We start from the raw sequence: 21,170 nt of genomic DNA, 5'->3' as shown, positions 1-21,170 counted from the left end.
TTTACCTGTGTTTGAGCCTCCACCCTACCTGCCTTTTTATTCAATACTTTTATGATTCAATAACTTCAAATAATTGATTCTTACTTCTGAGTTCCCACTGCCCTGGAGATGCTTTCAGTAAACTGCTAAACTGTTATTCCACAAACCACAAACTTCTCTGTACACAATGTCCTACAATCTCAGCACCTCTGCTTGTACAATTTTATGCCAAATTCATAAAATGGCATTCTAACACAGAACTCTCCAGACTAATTTTTCAACTGCCTACTTTCTATAATCCCAATGCATCCAGAGTATAATTCTAAAAACTGGGTTGTTTCCTCAGCTTCTTTATCTCCCTGGAGAGTCCAGGGGAAATAACTGCTACGGCTGAGCAAACTGCTTTTTTTCTCATTTCTATTCCCAAGCTCCAGTTCTTTCTACATATGTATTTCCAACAGGAGGCTCTCAAAATATATTTTAGAATTAAAATTCTGGGGCTTGAGGAAACTATATCCATGTAAACGAGCAGTCTTCAGAGAAGTAGCGATTGGGGAAGAATTACATATTGTAAACATTTTCCAGTTACCTGACTCCTGTTTGATTTGAATGGTAGGCTTGATACCAGGTGGCAAAGGAGACTGCTGAGGCTGTTGCTGATGAGATACTGGAGCAGGCTGGGCCACCTGCTGCTGGGTCTGTTGCTGCACTTGATGTAACTGCTGCTTAGGAGACTGTTGATGCTGTTTAGGAAACTGTGCAAGAATCTGAGTTGGGGCACCCACTAAACTTTTGGGGGAAGGAAGTCTGGTCGATGCCATTTTGATCGCTGATGTAGATACGCCTGTAGAAGAGTAAGGGGAAAAGAACTTATTTAACAGTAAAACATACTTAAAGATACTTCTTTTTTTAAATTTTTTTAATACATTTAAAAAAAATTTTTTTTAATGTTTATTTATTTTTGAGAGAGAGACAGAGCATGAGCAAGGGGGAGGGACAGAGAAGAGGAGACACAGAATCTGAAGCAGGCTCCAGGCTCTGAGCTGTCAGCACAGAGTCCGACGCGGGGCTCGAACTCACGAACTGTGAGATCATGACCTGAGCTGAAGTCGGACCCTCAACCGACCGAGCCACCCAGGCGCCACTAAGATACTTCTTATATTAGGTAAATCGATAAAAACAATGACTTATTAAGCACCTATTAAATGTCATATATAATATATGGTATTTTATATATTCGCTGTACAGTCCTCAAACCTTGCAAGGGAGGCATGATTGCTCTCACACTCAAAAAAACTGATTTCCCTTGGTGGACAGTTAGAATGAAAGAAACACAGTATCAGGAAGGATATTCACACATGTCTCTCAGGAAATTTTCTGTTAGAAAATACAGGTTCTTAATGTGAATAATAAAAGAATAAATCAAACTAAGTTTTGAATTTTATTTGTAATACATTCTTTTTAAATATTACTTTTCAAGTTCTGGTAAGTCGATTTAAACAAGACATGAGAAAATCTCTCACACTGAAACATTCATCTTTTGAACTTTTCAGCATGACAAAGTAGTTTTTCTAGGTCTCATTTCTGATAATCTATAAATTAAAGTCATTTCTTGAGATCTGTCATTAAATAATCTGTGAAAATTACAAGTGGGCATACTCAATACATCCACAGAAAAAAAATTCTTTTTTTTCCACATTTATTTATTTATTATTTAATTTTTTTTTTTTTTTTTTTTTTAATTTACATCCAAGTTAGCGTATAGCACAACAATGATTTCAGGGGTAGATTTCTTAACACAGCAACAAAATTCTGATTGATATAAGGTAGTAAGACATTGCTTCTTAGTGTAATGCTAATATTAGCAGTATGCATAGGTAAGGAGTACCAGTAATCAGTAATTTTCTTATAATTCTTCAACAACTCAACAGGACTTTTATCTGTAAATGAATTAATTTTCCTAATGACTTGGAATATAACTCATCATATCAACTTTTTGAGCACTGCTGGAATGAAATGAAACTCATAAATAGCCGAATTATCAAATTCTTAGGCTATTTCACACCTTCTTCTTTCACACCCCCAACATGACAATTACTTTGTATTACAGAAAAAATTTTAAATACCACATTCTTATGTAAAATGCTTGTGGAGAATGATAAAGACAGAAAAGATACTTTGAAAAGTGATTCTGACTCCTAGGACCTCAGCTTCCCCCATTTGTTGAATTGCCCTACAAGTCTCCAAGCAGGAGACTGTTGCTGTGCATATCAGGTAAAATCACAGATTGAGGACTGACAGGCAAAAGGTGTAATTAGAATCCCCTGGAGGGCTTAACCACATTACTTACACATTCTCCCACCTCACTCAACCCTATCCATCCCCAAATACTAACATTTTGGTGACTATGTGTGTTATACTGCTTAGTTGTGCTGAACTAGATTATCTCTGGAGCCCCATTCAGCACCAACATTTTATGATTCAAGGAGCATAATGTTTTATACGAGTGATAGATACTATTTTTAAAAGCTCTAACCTTTATATTGAATTTATAATGAACTCTTGTATTAACTGTGGTAAATTGTGCACATGAGAAACTCCCTATGTTCTCCATATAGTTTTTTATGGTAAAAGTATCTGGTATAAAAGTAGTCAGGATAACTTTAGAATCAGAGAATTATGTTCACATTGTACCTTCAACTCACAAACACATTAACAGCTATATGATCTGATTAAAGTACTTAAACTCTCTGAGTATGTGTTCATTCAGTAAAAACTTACTGAGCATATACCTTATGGTAGATCTTCGGGAAACTAAATTGTATCCATGAAACAGTCCCTACCTTCAGAAAGGTTACAAGAGAAGATAATCAAATGATTATACAGATTTATCATTACAAACTGTAATAAATGCTATTTTTGTTTTAACAAGTAGAAAATTCTCTTCATTTTGTCATTGCTTCCCAAACAATTCAGTGCTAAAGCCATCAGCTGGTACAACGCAGCTAAGCAGAAGAGTGGCTTAGCATGAAATGTCAGAGCCCATTGCAGAAACTGGACTAGCATGGAAGTCAATAAGATGAGGAGGGTGTCAATGCTGGGGAAACTCAGGGGATACCATGCATATAGCTTTAGAGCCCAAGTAAGATACAGAGGGGTTCCATGAGTGTGAGCCACCTAATAGTCTGTCTCAAAGCTTGAGCAGAATGTCCACAGGAAGGGGTGGCTAAGGTAAGGTCAGAACCCAAACTAAGTGAAAAGGTCTTCTGGATGGGAAGGCAGCCTGCCATAGGTGTCAGCCTGCCTTAGGTGTCAGTTGAGTAGGGTGAGAGTGGCATCCATGCAAAAGGGTGACATGGGCAGGGTGTCAGAACAGGTGTGGTGATGCAGGACTTTGCAGAATGTCAGAGCCTGAGTGAAGATAGGAAGGCATATGCAAAAGCATAGAGGTGGGGGCAGTAACAGCAATGACAGACTGGTTGCATACTGGGGAAGTGACAAAATAAGTACATATATGAAAGATAATGGAAATTAGGTTTTTCACTATCAAAGAAGGGAATGGAGAAAACTACAGTTGTTTAATTAAAATTAGACATAGCAATATGAGCCCACAGTTTTCCATATATAGAAATAAATATAGATGTAAACATGTGAGTGTGAATATAAATGTACACACAGGTGCTTTTGCACGTGTACACATACACGCATGCCCATACTTGCACACACACACAACATAGTAGTAGCATATCTAGCACCGAGATTTTAGCTTCTAATTATCACTCTCCATGAAGAGGAATCACGGTTCCTTGGAAAAATGGCTCAGCCAGGGCTAGAGTAGGAAAAGTACAAGACGAGCTTGCTAAATATAAAAGACTTTTTACTCCTTGTATGTAATTTCTTTAAAAGAAAATTGTTTAAAGCAAAAATAGTCAACAATGCAATCTGGGGCTTATAACATATAGAATTTAAATGTAGGACAACCATAGCACAGTCTGAGAGAGAAAAAAAAGTATACTATTCTAAGATTCTAATACAATATGGGAAGTGGTATATTACCTGAAGACAGGCTGTTATAAATTAAAAATCCATATTATAAGCTCTAGAGCTCAGTTCTCAACTAAAGGCAGCCTGCCCCCTCCTCCCCCCAAAGCTGGCAATTACTAAAGACACTTTTCACTGTCATGACAGGGGGTGTGCTTAGTATCTAGTAAGCAGAGGTCAGAAATGCTGTTAAACATCCTCTAATGTACAGGTCAGCCTTTCATAGCAAAGAATTATCTGGTCCAAAATGTCCTTATGTGGAGGTTGAGACCCAACTCTAGAGAAACTATTTAAAAATTATATATTAAAAAAAGTATGGGGCGCCTGGGTGGCGCAGTCGGTTAAGCGTCCGACTTCAGCCAGGTCACGATCTCGCGGTCCGTGAGTTCGAGCCCCGCGTCAGGCTCTGGGCTGATGGCTCGGAGCCTGGAGCCTGTTTCCGATTCTGTGTCTCCCTCTCTCTCTGACCCTCCCCCGTTCATGCTCTGTCTCTCTCTGTCCCAAAAATAAAATAAAAAACGTTGAAAAAAAAAAAATTAAAAAAAAAAAAGTAAATATACACACGTTTATTTAAGAAGCCAACAGAAGACATAAAATGAAATCCTTTTTTAAAAAAAAATCAACAAATCTAAAAGATGAGAAAAAAGGGAAAAGGAAACAAAGAACAGAGGATGAATAAAAAACAATTACCAAGATAGTAGACTTGAACTCAATCATATTGATAATTACATTAAATGTAAATGGACTAAATAATTCAATTAAAAGGCAGAGATGGCCAAATTGGATTTAAAAAAAGACAACTATACAATGTTCATGAGATGCATTTTATTTTTTATATGTTTAATTTTGAGAGAGAGAGAGAGAGAGAGAGAGAGAGCGCAAGAGAGTGTGTGTGAGCAGGACAGGAGCAGAGAGAGAGAGAGGGAGAGAATTCCAAGCAAGCTCCACACTGTCAGCAGAGCCCGATGCATGGCTGGATCCCACCAAGTGTGAGATCACAACCTGAACTGAAATCAAGAGTAGGACACTTAACCAGCTGAGCCAACCCAGGCACTCCAAGAGATGCATTTTAAATGCAAAGGGCAGACGGGTTAAAAGTAAATGGATGAGAAAAGATATATTGTGCAAACACTAATTATAAGAAACCTGGAGTGGCTACAGAAAAGGTAGACATCAAAACAAGAGGTATTACCAGAGAAAAAGAGCAATGCTTTATAATAAAAAGGAGGTCATTTCATCAAGATACCAAAGTCAACTACACTTGAATAATAAAAATTTTTTTTAAGAAAGACAACAATCCTGGGGCGCCTGGGTGGCTCTGTCAGTTGAGCAGCTGGCTTTGGCTCAGGTCATGATCTCACAGTTTGTGAGTTCAGGCTCCACTTTGGGCTCGCTGCTGTCAGTGCAGAGCCTGCTTCAGATCCTCTGTCCCCTTCTCTCTCTGCCCCTACCCTGCTCACTCTCTCTCAAATGTTTCTTTATATAAACATTAAAAAAAAAAAAAAGAACAACAATCCTAAATGTGCATGCATCTACCTAATAGCAGCTCAAAATACAAAAAATAAAAAATGACAGTGTTAAAAAGAGAAATGCACAAGGCCACAATTATAGCTGGAGATATTTACACTCCTCTCTCAGTAAGTGATATTATAAGCAGACCAAAAAAAAAAAAAAAAAAAAAAAACAGATAAAAGATTATTTGAACACTTCTATGAACCAATTTAATCTTATTGATGTGTGCAACATAAGACCAAGTGAAAAACTAATTGTTCTAAAATCATTTATTAAATAATCTAATGCAATATACATGCTTGGTTGTCTGATTAATTTTTTTTCCTCCTCCTTCCTCTTTTCTAACAAAAACCTATTTCTCCTCTCAAAAGGATCTACCTTCCTGGGCACTGGAATGTATTTTTATGGAAGGCTGGCCCCACGCCAGCTCTAAAGGGCAATTTCTAATTGATCTAATAAGTCAGTCATGATGGCCCCATTCCTCTCACCAGGGATTACTTTAGGCTAGGTGTATGACAGTTGTGGCCAAAAAGACATGAAGGGAATCTTCTGGGAAAGGTTTTCTCTTTCCTAAGAGAGACTCACAAAAGGGGACTGTCTCTTATTCCTTTGCTGGTTTTTGTATATGCATGTGGTACATGGAATTGCTGCACTCATGCTGCAACCACGATATGAGCTACCTGAGAAAAAAGTTGATACACCAAGGAAAGAAGAGAAGAAAGGTGAAAAGAAATTTCTTGATATAACCTAACTGGAATTTCTCTGCTTCTGGACTTTTACTTTTATGAGATAATAAATTTTCTTCTTTTAAAAACCACTCAGTCAGATTTATGTAAAGTAATTTAATTACTTATCAAATTTTGTAATTCAATTTATATATTAATAATCCAGGGCTCTGTAAAATTTATTAAACATCTGAATGCGAAAGAATATAGACTGCTGTGAATACCACTGACATAACAGTCCACATTTGGAGGAATTAAATATAGTTCAGGCCACACTGGTAATTCTGAATAAACATGAAATTCTTAAGAGTCTTAACATGAGACCCAAAGAAAGTGAAGCCCAAAACACATCAAAATACCAAAATCATATAAGTGAAGGGGAAAGAAGATACATAACTGTAGGAATATTACCTGTGTTTTGTCTTATAGAGATTAAAGGGGAAAAAAAGGTATTAAACAACTGGCTAGTTAAATAGTATGCCATTCAAAAATTTGTTTAATCTTAGAAGTTATACTCCCTCGCCCCCATTTTTTATAAACAGGAGGAACAAAAACTTAATAGTGGACACATACTAGTGAACTATTCCAAGAAGATATAGTTCAGGGAGCTAAAATATAACACTTAGCAACCTCTATAAAAAAAAAAACAACAAACTGCAACCTTCTGATTTGGTAATCCTGCTCCTGAAAGCTGGTTCTAATAAAAGAGAGGGTTCAATTAAATTCACAAAGGTGTATAGGTAAAAAGGCTACAGGTAGATCTCTAACATCAAAATCTGGAAATACTCTAAATATCCAACATTAAGAGAATAATTTAATAAACTGTAATAGTAATAGAAATATTAAATAGTATTGAAAAAAATTAGGATAGTTTAGAAAAATAGAAGAATGTTATATGGAAAAATGTATGATTCCAAATGGAATACAGGTTTTTTATTCCAAATAAATGAAAAATATTATTCAAATAGGTAAAAAGGCATTAATAAATACATAAAATGGAAAGTGCTATTGTGATAGAGTGGTAGGATTACTGATGGACCTTTGTTCACTAAAATCATTTAATCCATTAATACTTTTAGGTTTTAAAAAATTTAAATGATAAACGAGGACCACATTTGAATTGACGGGGTTGAGGGATTTCCTAAGGAAAGGGTTTCATGAAACAGAAATGGAAAACAGGATCTGCATTCAGGATGAGTCTAAAGCAAATAAATACAGTGAAGAGAAGAGCAGTATTTAGTGGATACAATTGAAAACAATATGTTATTTAGGTTAAAGTGGGGTCAAAGACAGAAAATAAAAGGTCAGTGGAAGACAGACACAGTATTGGGTAAATAATTCATGAAGTCCACAAAAGAATATGAGGAGAAGAATGAGACAAAAGAAAATTTCTCTCACCAAAATATGAGAGAAGACAATGGCAATAGGATTTAACTGAAAAATAGGTAGAATAAAAGGTAGAAAGGTCACAGTAATCAACCTGTGTAATAAACAATAGCCTACTTTGCCTTAAGAGGAACAAGATTTAAGAGACATAAATCATATAGATTTAAGAGATAACAAAAAAAAAAAGCTATGCAATCTACAGGAGAAAAAAGGGGAGGAATCAAATATGAAACAGTCATCTAAAATAAACTACTTCATTCTATACACATAAAGCATATTTTAACTACCACCTTTTTTGGTATTACCAGCACCAGACTTATAACTACCAAATAAAAATTCTCTCTCCCAACACTAAAGTGTCCAGGTGTCTATATATATATGTTACCTTTTATCAAACAAAGAGGGAATATGATATATACAAATTTGCTTACATATTTAAAAAATGGAAGAATATATAAAAAACTAACCAAAGGAAAAAAAGGTTACCAATCAGGGAAGGACAAAACAGGGTGTAAGAACCATAAATAACAGACAGATTTCTAAAAACACACCTTCTTTTGTGGATTTGACTCTGGAACATAAACTTCTATGCAATTATAAATTACGGAAAAATATTTTAAATTGCAATCAGTAAAAACAAAACAAAATGAAACAAATTAACCTAACCGTATATTAAATTAGAGGTTAAGTATAAGGAAAAAAGTCATTTCAAGTGACTTTAAAATACACTAATTTGACTATATATCCTTAGTGAGGATATCCTAAGAACCAAAAGAACCATAATAATCTTAAATTCTGTTCAATGATTGTATTGTTAGTCATATTGATTTTGTTATTCTGAAACTATTATATATTACAGGATAAATCAAATATATTACTTTACTGTCAGAAACCAGGATTTTCAGTAAAAGGAGAAAAAAGATACAATTATACAAACAAAAACAAAGAAGTTAAAAATCCTTAATTCTAAATTGGAATTGATAATATCAGTATAAACTGATGATGTATTTCCTCCTTAAAAAAAGGACTCTAGTTCTGTCCACAGAAAAGATTTAGAAATAATGACCAATCCAGTAGCAATGATCATCCCCATGGTGCCCAGACTATGGTATCTAAACACCATTTCTCACTAAGAAACGAGGGCTCCTTAAAAAATGTGTAATTCCAAATCTGGGGCAGAAAATGTAGAAGATGAACCCAGAACATCTTGTCATATCACAAAATAAGGGCTATTAAGGACTACTGTGGTTGTGTCAAAAGAATTTAGGAACCAACTTGAAGAAATTCCCACTGTAATGATGGGAAAATTTGAGCACCAAAATTTAATATCTGCAACTGAGGTGCCTGAGTGGCTCAGTCGGTGGAGCATCTGACTTCGGTAAGGTCATGATCTTGTGGTTCGTGGGTTTGAGCCCCATGTTGGGCTTTGTGCTGACAGTAAGAAGCTTGCTTTGGATTCTCTGTCTCCCCCTCTCTCTTCCCCTCACTTGCTCATGCTCACTCTCTCTCAAAAATAAATAAGTCTTAAAAAAAAGAATATCTGTAATAGATTAATAGACATGAAAAATCTTAACATGGAGAAAAAAAATTTCACTGATCACCGAACCTACTCATCTGAAAACAAAAAACAGAAGGAAATACTCAGGCATTTATCCTGCTTTTCCTATGTGAACTATACTCAGAGTAACCAATGATAATAAGGCAAAGTTCTTCTTTAAGAATTCCACCTAATAAATGAAGAAAATAAAGATAAAATACATTTTGCAAATACCAATAAAATAATGACTGAGGCAAAGACTATCAATAGCTGTTTTAATAAACAGTTGGTAATACTTATACCTACTGATCAATGTTAATATCGTTATAGAAAGAAATCAGACATTACGTGCCTCCTAAAGGGATACAACAGGAAGTACACAATACCACTTATAAAATGTTTAATCCCCCATCTCCCAAAACAATCAGACAAATCTGATCAAGCTTCTGGATTAACTACTAGTTTTATAGAAATACATGGAACAGGAAAACTTTTTGAACCATATCATGGGAATAAACATCAGCAAAATCCAGACTATGGGAAACTCTCAGGAAAAATGACCGATTTCTTCAACAAATGAATTGCAAAGGAAAAAAAAAAAAAGAGAGACTTATTAAGTTAAAGAAGACATAACCATATCAGTCAATATGTGGACCCTGTTTGGATCCCAATTAAAATTTGGGGGGGGGGGGAGCGCTTGGGTGGCTCAGTTGGTTAAGCATCCAACTCTTGATTTCAGCTGAGGTCATGATCTCACAGTTCATGAGTTCGAGTCCTGTATCGGGCTCTGTACTGACAGTACAGAGCCTGCTTGGGATTCTCTGTCTCCCTTTCTCTCTGCCCCTCCCCTGCTCATGCTGTCTGTCTTCTGTCTTTCTTTCTCTGTCTCTCTTAAAATGAATAAATGAACTTAAAAAAAATTTTTATGACATAAGGAAATTAGGAGAGGAATTGAATATTTTATTATATCAAGAAATAACTGTTAAAAATTCTAGGTGACAGTAGCACTGTGAGTTGTGATCTTTTTTTAGGGATACATCAGTAGAATTTATAGCTGAATTTATGTAATATCTGGGATCTGCTTCCAAACATTCCAGGTCAAGGGTATATGAAGAAAAACAGTGGATTCAGGTGAAACAAGACTGACCATATTCTGCCCATCTCTGAAGCTGGGCAATGGGCACATGCAGGTTCATTTTACTAGTCTCTCTACTTCAATGTGATTGGAATTTTCCATAATAAAAAATGTTTTAAATGTTCCTTTCTTCCAGATAGCAAACTCAAAATAACCATTCTAATCAGAAGAATTTTCAGAATTCCCATATTATAAATATTAAGGAGTTCCTTTTCCTTCCCAGAACATAAGCCAATCATACACAACCCCCCTACTCCCTACCTTTGGAACCACCTCTATACTTATAAACATGGAATCACCCGCCAAGTTACTGCTACTAAAACTCTTACCCACTCCACCACCAGCTGCCTCTACAAGAATAACCAGAGACAGATACATCAACTCTAAAACAGCCTGTCTCCTGTCTCCAGTCTCCAACAGAAGCAGACACTGAATGCCCTTGTTTCCCAGGTACACACAGAGAAGCTGCTACAGAAGCCCTACAGAAGCCCTATAGTTTGAATGACAACTCCAGTCTGTATATTACCACTTCCACTAACATTTATCTTTTTTAAAAGAAAACGACAACTTTTTAGCACTAATAAGTAAGTTAAATATCTCAAAGGCTCAAAAGAATCATGTAACTATATGATTATCTACATCCTTGAGTATCTACATTCACATAGTTTATTTTTATAGCTCTCATCATCTATTGAATTTCAGTGAATTTCCAAGAAATCTCTGAGAAGCCTTGCCCAGCTCCCCTATGACTACTTGAAGCTCAAAAAGATATAGGATGCTAAGAAGCAAAAGAGAAAACAGGGAAGTCCAAAATTCCCAACAATTTCAGAGGATACCTGAAAAAAACAGAGTGAAAAACAGAAGCATGGAATATTCATTTTGCCTAAAGACATTTTATTAGTAGCCAAGAGAAATACCCCTTTTATTTAAAAAAATAACATGCTCCTTTGAAGAACAGTAATATTTCTAACAGTACAATAAAACTTCAGCAAACTGTGTGATGAGTACTGGAAGAGAAAAATGTTTATCATTGGATGACAGTTTTGACACAGGTGTCACCCAGGTGCAGAGACAGGTGGCCTTTCCTTCTCTCATCTTCAAATTTTAAAATAATGAATTTGGATCATGTGTTCAACCAACATTTTCAATAAATTTTCTGTGTAAAAATTCTTTCTATTTTTAATAATGCTATATTATAGTTTACTGCTGTGCAAATAGAGAGGTTGGAATTTTTTTAATTACGTAAAGTAACAAAAGAAAACTTCAAGCCTGCTATTTTCCTATTGTTGATGGAGACATTAAATAGGTGTTAGAGCCAGGAAACAATGACAGTTAATTTCATATCCTAGCATTAGGGCTGTAAAGAATACTGACTGCATCGCATCTACAGTATAGCCTCTTCCTTGCCTACACAGTTATACAGAACACACTAAACATTACTAAAACAATTAGGAAAAATACTTGTGTTTTTCCTATTCTAGTGCTTATATTCACTACTAGTTCATAAACTAGGATATTTCCAAGTCCCACTCTATCTTAGGTACGTAATGTTCAAGTAAAACTTAATGAAAACGAATACTAAGTCCCATTCTGTATTGCTTCTGTGCTGCCTTTGAGAGATTACGATGATGGGTATGAATTCTGTACAGTACATGCTTCTCTCCCATCCCCACTTTAAGATTCATTAACACTAAGAAGAAAATTTCTGACAGTGTGCTATTTGCCTTTCATAGGGAGAAATACAAGGATATGAAAGAGAGCCAAACTTATTTAGGCTAACATGGAATTGAGATTTCTACATTTCCTTTCCTCTGCTATTATTAAGCAGCAATGGTCCTTCAGTTCAGTCTTAGTTCCCCTTAATATCTCCCAGCATCCACCAATAGAGAAAAATTTAGGAGACTGGAGAAAAGGTGAATGCCATGTCCCTGAAATCATCCTCTTCCTCCTGCTTATCATCACTGGGTAACTTACTCGTAATGTTCCTCTGAAAAACCTTGAGTAAAATATGGTTGACTTAAACAACAGAGGTTTGAACCGCATTGGGTCCATATACGCATAGATTTTTTTCGATAAATACAATATAATATGATAAATGTATTTTCTTTTCCTTATGATTTCCTGAGTAACATTTTCTGTTCTCTAGCTTACTCCGCTGTAATACAGTACATAACTGTGCCTCTAACCCCTACAGTACTCAAAGGTCAATATTGCAATTTCAAGTTCTTCTTTTAAAAATTTCATTAGAGGCACCTGGCTGTCTCAGTCAGTACAGCATGTGACTCTTGATCTCAGGGTTCTAAGTCTAAGCCCCACGTTGGTTGTAGACTTTACTCAAAAAATAACAAAACTCTTTTAAAATAAATAACAAATAAAACCTTCATTCTATTCAAGATATTTGCTTATTATGCCTTTGAAATCTGTTGTGACAGAGTTAACCTACATTTTGTGAATGTTAATTGCCTAGGTGACTAGGTACTATGCATGTGAATAAAAATATCTTGGAGTAAGCATGTTACTAAAAGAAAATAGTAAGCAACTATCTTGACATTCTCAAACTAAGGGAAGAGGAGTGGTAAATTTCTGATATAAAAGCAGGGACCTTCATACCCAAAGCAGAAAAATACACTCACACGGTTTTCTTCAAAATTCCATATACCACAGGGACAGAATTACATGGTGGATCACCACTCACCTTGTGCTACTGTTGACATGACCACTGATGGCGTGGAAGAAACCACAGCTGTTACTGCAACTGTACTAGGAATAGGTGATGGTGTAGAACTGCTGCTGCCACTGCTGCTACTACTGACCAGGGAGGACTGTGAAGCAGTTATAACCACTGGTGGCTTCTGGGTTGTGGAAGCAATGACTGATGTCGGTACAAGCTTAGTGACTGCTGCATAGTTATGGGATTTGGAGAGAATGTTGGGCACGAAGGTTGAACTTGGTGATGTGGTCACTATGATAACCTAAGGAAGGAAAAATAAGTTATTTTCATGAACCTACTATACTGCTAATGTATCTAGGCCCATAGTTACACATAATTCAAAAATAGCTTATGAAATACGAAGAAACAATTCATCACAGAGAAATCTACAACTAAAAATACATGAAAGCTTTTCTTTACTAGTAATCATCAAAATGTATTTAAAAGAAAAAACAATTTTACCAACGAAATATTTTTAAAAACAACGTTCAATGCTGTAAAGATATGGTGAAATAAGCATTTCAATATACTACTTAGGGAGTATAATGGGCACAATCTTTCTAGAAAGTAATTTGGATAATCATTCCTTTATAAATATTTGTTGAGCATCTACTATGTGCCAGGCATGGTTCTAGATGCTGGGGATAGTGGAATGAACAAAACAGACAAAGCTCATACTTTCATGAAGCTAAATTCTAACAAGTAGGGAGGGAAACAATAAACAAATTAGAAAAGTAAATATATGTCACGTAGAAAATGGAAGAGACAATAAAGCAGGGTGGGAAAGAAAGAATATTGGGAGCACTGTGTTACTTTTTATAAAGTGTTCAATAAAATCTCTCTGATAAGGTAATATTTGAGCAGAAACTAGAAGGAGCGTGAACAATGTTGCCCCCTTGAGGAAGTGCATCCAATGGCACAGAAAGCAGCAAATAAAATGGCCCTGAGGCATAAGCCAGCTTGGTATAGTCAATAAACTCCAAGGACCTCATGAACAGGATTAGAATTTATGACAGAGAAAGTAGCAGGAGATAGAATCAAGGAAGTCATGGGGGACTAGAGGATGTAAGCTCCTGTTGATACTATATACCCTTGGTAGATTATGATGAAAATGGCACTTTATCTCTATAGTCTCCCTTCCGAAAACCCAAAACCCTAGTCTAATCATGAGAAAAACATCAGACAAATTCCAGTCGTGGGGCATCCTACAAAATATTTGACCAATATTCTTCAAGACTGCCAAACAAGAGAAGTCTGAGAAACTTTCACAGCCAAGAGGAACCTAAGAAGACATGACAAGTAAATGTACCGTGGTATCCTGGAAGAAAAAAAAGACAATAGGTAAAGAAATCTGAGTGAACCATGGACTTTACTTAATCTTAATGCATCGATACTAGTTCATTAATGATAACTAATGTACCATGCTAATATAAAATGTTAAGAGTAGTAGAAACTGAGTGCAGTGTATATGAGAACTCTCTGTACTATCCTCTCAATTTTTCTGTAAATCTAAAACAGTTCTCAAAAATATTTTTCAAAAAGAATTATTACTCTATCTGCTAGATGAAAAGTACAGTAGGGAAGAGGGAGTAGAAACAGGAAGACAAATAAGGACATTCCTGGTTTAAACCAAGAAGAGAGGATCACTGGCTGCAGAGGTGGTGAAAAGGAAACAGATTCTAAATATATTTAAAGGTAAAACCAACAGGATTTGCTCATATAGCTTGATACAGGAAATGGAGGGGAAAAAAGAGGCAGGAAAGAGACTTCAAGGTTAGCCTGTATGCCTGGAAAAGTTTAAGACATAGGGAGGCAAAGCACTTCAGATGAGAAAGAACAGGATGGAGCAAAGGAGAATCAGCTTGATGTATTCAAAAACAGAAAGAAAGCCAATGTAACAAAAAGCATATAGAGCAAGGAGGGGCTGGCAAAGGAAGTAGGGGCCAGATCAAATTTATAAGCCATAGTAAAGGATTTAAATATTATATTAAGTACAATAGGAAGCCATAGGAGAATTTTAAGTGGGGAAACAACAAAATTTGATTTATATTTTAAAAGATCATTCTAGCTGCTATGCTATTCCAGCAAGAATGGAAGCAGTGAGACTAGTAAAGAAACTACTGCGGTAGACTAGGAATAATAGAGGCTGCTTGGACTGGGGTGTTAGTAGCAAAAATAAAGAGAAGTGATCGCATTCAGATTATTTTCAGAGGTAGTCAACAGGACTTGTTGACGTAGGGAAATGGTAGGCCTAAGGAAACTAACGAAATCAAGATGAACTCCTAGAGCTAATGTGCACTAGCTAATTTAAATCTCCCCCAAATCCTATGACACGGATGCTATTATTATCCCCATTTTACAGTTGAGGACACAAAAATCATTTACAAATCTATAGTATCACAGTTTTATTCTGGGGGACTATAATGGTGGTATGGTGATACCCAAAACAGAGCAGAGTGTCTTTTTCTTCTTTCACCAAAATTACCTCTACCTACCTGGGGCAGAAAATTGTTTTAAAAAATCTAAAGAAATTAAGGGAGAAATTCTCTTTTATTTTCCTATTAATCCTAAAGAAGGCCCAATGTTAAATCAGTCAAAATTTACTGAGTATGTCCGTACTCAGTACCTACATATCAAAGAAGCTTTGACTATATCATCATTATGTATTTGTAGTATCACAGAGAATTATAAGATGTAACTACATTAGCAGTTTGTTAATTATTTGACAAGTCAAGAGAGATATATCTAAGTCTTGACAAGCAAACACCTATACACAGTTGACTAGGATACTTCTCCATAGACTTGATCAGCAAATACCTATATAGCATTATTATGAAAACAATCATAAACCACCACATACACTGAGAAGAAGTAGACCAATATGGTAAAAAGTCCAGAAGTTTAAGAATCAGATGAGCCTGAGCTTAATCCTGCTGCGGCCACTGACAAATGGCAGGCCCCTGGACATGTTAACATCTCTAGGCTCCAATTTTCATCTATAAAATAGGGATAATAATACCTACCTTGCAAATCATTACAAGGATTGAACGAGATAATGATGTGAAGCATCTAACATAGTGCTAGGCACATAGCAGGTGGTCAATATTTGGCGGTCAGCAAGCAGTAGTTATTAGCTTACTATTACTACTTAATAAATGTTAAAAAGATATTAGTAAAGGTATTATAGATCAATTCAATCTGGAAGTATATTGTAATGTACTCTATTTTTGTTTCATGAAAAAAATGTTACATAGCTTTTCCTCAAATTCTGATACCCCGAAGAATCCAAAGAACTCACAGCTACTACCACAGTCAAACCAATTGTAGTGGTAATGGCAATCAGGATTCACATTTGCCAGTTCTGAACTAATAGTAGTAGCTTTCTGGAACAGCGTTTATAAGGACTCTGTGTCACAGATAAGGATTCACCAAGGCTTGGCAGGAAAGTATGCCACAGTCAATTAGCAATGTCTGTCATGGATAAGGGAAGGGGAAGTATTCACCCTTGTGTCAAGTATTTCCCATTTTAAAATTAGAGTATGCATGTAGGCTTCCAACATTAAGACAAAATTTCAGCAAAATAAATCTAGAAGTCTTTAAGAGCATGTTTTAGGTTATAGATACAAATGATAAAACATATTTTGAGATTTCAGTCTGAATGTTAATTTCTGATCTGAAAAGGGGTTATCCAAAATTAAAGATCCACCTTAATGAAAATTTACTTGTACTTTTAAAGTTACTTATTACAACAGGGGAAATAAAGGGATTTTGAAACCAAGTGAACCAAACAGTGTTTATTCAGGCCATAATTCAAATTACTGACCTTCTAGCACTCACAAAAACTCCTTAAGAGTGCTGGGACTTGCACCCTAAGGATAAAATGAAAAATATCAATCAAGCACGTGAAAGCATAAAGCTATATTCTGTTGCTTTGTTTATATAAGTGCTGTACCAATGTTATACTTAAAATGAAGGCACCACATTAACATAGGTGGAAATTTGTCTATCCTGAAAATATATGACCTATTTGAATTTGAATCAAGTCCACAAATTCATAAGTAATTATATTTAATATAAAAGTCACTTTACCTAAAATAATTCCTAAGTTGACTTACACAGGATTTATGAGAAATCCAAGGTGAATGCAATAATGAAAACAGCCTTACAGAGATTTCAAAGAAATCCAATTACCCAGCAGAAGGAAAAGGAAAAAAAAAACCCAAAATCACAAAGAATATCTCTTAGTGCTACCACACGCAGCTTGTCCAAAAAGCAACAAAACTAAACAGCATTGAGTATACATGAAGTAAAAGAGTAGAGTTTTGCCTCCAGAACATAGTAGATACTCAGTAAACATTTGTGGAATGAATGAGTCTTATTTTTAATTTAATTTGTTTTAAATGCTTATTTTTTAGGTACAGTAGAACAAATCTAAGGTTCTGAGCTTGGAATCTCATGGTATGGTTTATACAGGACTTTGGAGATAAATATGCCCTCTAACAAGCATCATATGTCTGATGACCTCAACTATCCATTCTCACTTGGCAATTCAGAAGCAAAAACAAAAATAATGAGAAAGTCATTAAACAAAAAAAAAATTGCCAACTTTACTTACTGGTGAGCCTTCCATCTTTTACAAGTATTTTTATATATGTCTACCAAAGAAGATTGGAAAGTTAGTAATGTTAGGTGACATTTACTAAGCATTCATCATATACACTATGTTAAGTACTTTCCATGAATCATCTCATGTAATTATCCTGATAACTCTAGGAAGTAAGTTCTATTCTTTGTTTTTTAAGAAACTGAGGCTCAAGAAAGGTAGCAGAGCCAGATCTATTTATTCATTTTTTCATTCATTCATTCAACAAACATAAATTAAGACCTTCTATATTTCATAAACTATTCTAAATACTAGGGAATACAGTGATGAACAAGATAAAGTCCCTACCCTCAACAACATCTACTCTATGGAAGAAACAGAAAATGAACAAATATGTAATATGATATTAACTAGTTATAAGTATAACAAAAATAAAATAGAGTAAGGGAACAGAAAGACATGGATGGGAAATGGGTGCCATTTTAGCTATAACTCTGCTACACTATTTCCCAAATACCAAATCAAAAGAATAGATAAGAAGGGAGAAGATAGAAGAATTACTGATAGGGGCGCCTGGGTGGCGCAGTCGGTTAAGCGTCCGACTTCAGCCAGGTCACGATCTCGCGGTCCGTGAGTTCGAGCCCCGCGTCAGGCTCTGGGCTGATGGCTCAGAGCCTGGAGCCTGTTTCCGATTCTGTGTCTCCCTCTCTCTCTGCCCCTTCCCCGTTCATGCTATGTCTCTCTCTGTCCCAAAAATAAATAAAAAACGTTGAAAAAAAAATATAAAAAAAAAAAAAAAAAAAAAAGAAGAATTACTGATAAAATAAGTCCCAGAAAAAAAAGGCAGTAAAAAATTATAATAAGTAGACTTATAATCTCATAGAGTATAGCAGGCTGGTAACACTTAATACAGGGCTAACCCAGAAAGCAATAACTATATTATAATATTGTATGAAAAGTGATACTCAGAAGGATTACCTTGGAGTCCTCATATACAAATGCAAAAAGTATGTTCAGTGTTAACATTCACAAAGTTATCAAAAATAGTCAATTTCTATATATTAAGGAATAAGCTTCAGTTAACTGATGAATTCACTTTTTGGAAGAGCTCATTCTCAACAGTGCAAATAAATAAAACACTGCTTTACATAAAATACTGGCAAGGGAAGGAACCTAATTTTTTTGAGTATATACCTATTACTGCACTTTAAAGTATACAGTCTCAGGGCACCTGGGTGGCTCAGTCAGTTAAGCATCCGATTCTTGGTTTCAACTCAGGTTATGATTTCACGGTTTGTAGATTCAAGCTCTGCATCAGGTTCTGCACTGGCAGTACAGAGCCTGCTTGGGATTTTCTCTCTTTTCCTCTCTCTCTCCGCCCTCCCTGACTCATGCTCTCTCGAAATAAATAAATAAACTTTAAAAAATAAAATAAAATAAAATACCCAGTCTCATTTAATCCTTACAATAACTTTTTAAGATTGGCATTATTCTCATCTTACAGATGGGAAAACAGATTTAGAAAGACTAATTTATCTCAGGTCATACTGGAAGAGCCGGGGTTCCAATCCAGGCCTCTTTGACTACAAAAATCCTTGCTTGATTTTAACACTATACCATAATGCTTCATCCTAAAACTGAAAATAGAATTATATTCCACAGATCAGCTCACTATCACTTCTAGTTCACTAAAAAAATAATTTTTCATATATTATGTAATGATATCTTTCCAGGAAAATTCAAGGAGGTTCTTTAAATGGAAGTTACCATGAATCTAAAGATTCAAAAGTGGTAAAGATCACCTGCTGAAGACAAGAATGTACTTCCATTCCTTCCCCAAAATGCCTCTAAGGCATTATGGAGAGATTTTTTAAAAGGGGAAGAGGCACATAAACCTATAAGGTCAAAATAGAAAGAAAATAACAGCTGTGAAGTTTTGTAAACTAGAAAACAGACAAGGAGTAATCAATCAAATAAACTCTCAAAGGTGGAAACTAGAGAATCCCAGAAAGATTAAGGAATAGAGAGCAGGTAAGTCTTTTTTTTTTTTTTTAAAGTAGACTTCACGCCCACTGTGGAGCCCAACCCAACGCGGGGCTTGAACTCATGACCCTGAGATGATCAATGCCCTAGCTGAGATCAAGAGTTGGAGACTTAACTGATTGAGCCACCCAAGCGCCCCAGAGCACAAGATACGTTTTACGTGGGAATAAAAGTGGCACTAGAGAGAGGAAAATTAGTTGAAAATCTATTTAGGCAGCATTTAGATCCACAGCTATCCTCCCCCATCCTAAAGGAAGACTAGGAATTTACTCTCTTGAGGGAGAGATTCAATCCAAGGGGATCTTAGAATACTGGGCTGGGGGGTAGAGGGTGGGGGGTGAGTGCTGTGCTACAAACAGAGGGGTTCGTAAAGTCTATATACTGAATGGTGAGACTATCCAGCCCAGTCCCTCCATTTACTCCCCAAATCCTGGCAGACTGGCTTACTACTACTCCAGAAAGGAGACTGGAAAATTCTTCTCTGAGGAAATCTGACTAGTCCATGAAAATGCCCTACTGAGAGTGATAACTGATAGAAGTAAAAGGGTAGTGGGTTTTTCTCAACACAACAGCCGAGCTAGCTCAACCTACAATGAAAATCACCAGCCAACATGCCCCACCCTACACATACAGCTTTCTGTCAATTTTTAGCGCCCACGATCATATACAAGAAGACAGCCAGCATTTATTTCTGAAATGAAACAGAGATCAAAACAAATAAATAAACTTACAGGTAAGAGAGAAAACATGAAAGAATAAAACATCAAGAAAAAAGTCATGAATATCATCAGAATATAGTGATTTTATGAAAGAATAGGATGCTATTTAAAAAAAAAAAAAAAAAAAAAAAAAAAAAAAAAAGGAACTTCCAGAGAATAAGAGCTACTAGAAATTTAAAGTATGACCACAAAATTGACAAATCCAGAGAAGTAGTGAAGGATAACATTAAGGATAAAGAAAATAATACTTACAGAGCATTTACTATGTGCTAGGCTCTATTCTAACAGTTTTACATTTATTATCTTATTTACACCCCAAAACCCTATATTGTTTTCCCTATTTTTCAAATGAGAAAACTTAATTCCAGAATTTAGTTTTCCACAGTCACAAAACTAGTAAGTGGCAAAAACTGGGATTCAAACTCAGAAAGTCTAGTTCCAAAATCCAGGCTTTTATTTATTTTTTTAAAAATGTTTATTCATTTTTGAGAGAGAGCACAAGTGGGGAAGGGGCAGAGACAGAGGGGGACAGAGGATCCGAAGCAGGCTCTGCATTGACAGCAGTGAGCCCAACACAGGGCTTGAACTCATGAACTGTGAGATCATGACCTAAGCTGAAGTTGGACGCTCAACCAACTGAACCACCCAAGTGCCCCCAAATCCAGGACTTTTTAAATAGTATATTACAGCAGGAAAAAAAAAATGAAAAATGGGAATGAGAAAAGATAGGAAAGCTAAAGGATCAATCCAGGCAGTTTCAACATCCTGAATAGTTGATCC

General features: G+C 35.7%; 1 protein-coding gene across 13 annotated transcripts in view; it reads right to left on the bottom strand.

Moving 5' to 3' along the window:
- EMSY (EMSY transcriptional repressor, BRCA2 interacting) overlaps positions 1-21,170 on the bottom strand; it is a 91,572-nt gene that overhangs the window by 49,666 nt on the left and 20,736 nt on the right. For all 13 annotated transcript variants that reach the window (XM_060605565.3, XM_060605578.3, XM_060605569.3 and 10 more), the window contains 2 exons: positions 13,011-13,287; positions 569-823 (listed from right to left, as the gene is read on the bottom strand). In XM_060605565.3, the coding sequence (XP_060461548.1) occupies positions 569-823; positions 13,011-13,287 (532 nt within the window). The remainder of the gene's footprint in view (positions 1-568; positions 824-13,010; positions 13,288-21,170) is intronic.

Source organism: Panthera onca, chromosome D1 (assembly GCF_046562875.1).
Source record: "Panthera onca isolate mPanOnc1 chromosome D1, mPanOnc1 haplotype 2, whole genome shotgun sequence".
NCBI classification, from domain to species: Eukaryota; Metazoa; Chordata; class Mammalia; order Carnivora; family Felidae; genus Panthera; species Panthera onca.
The sequence above is the reverse complement of the archived record's forward strand: the minus strand, read 5'-3'. Positions and strand labels throughout refer to the sequence as shown.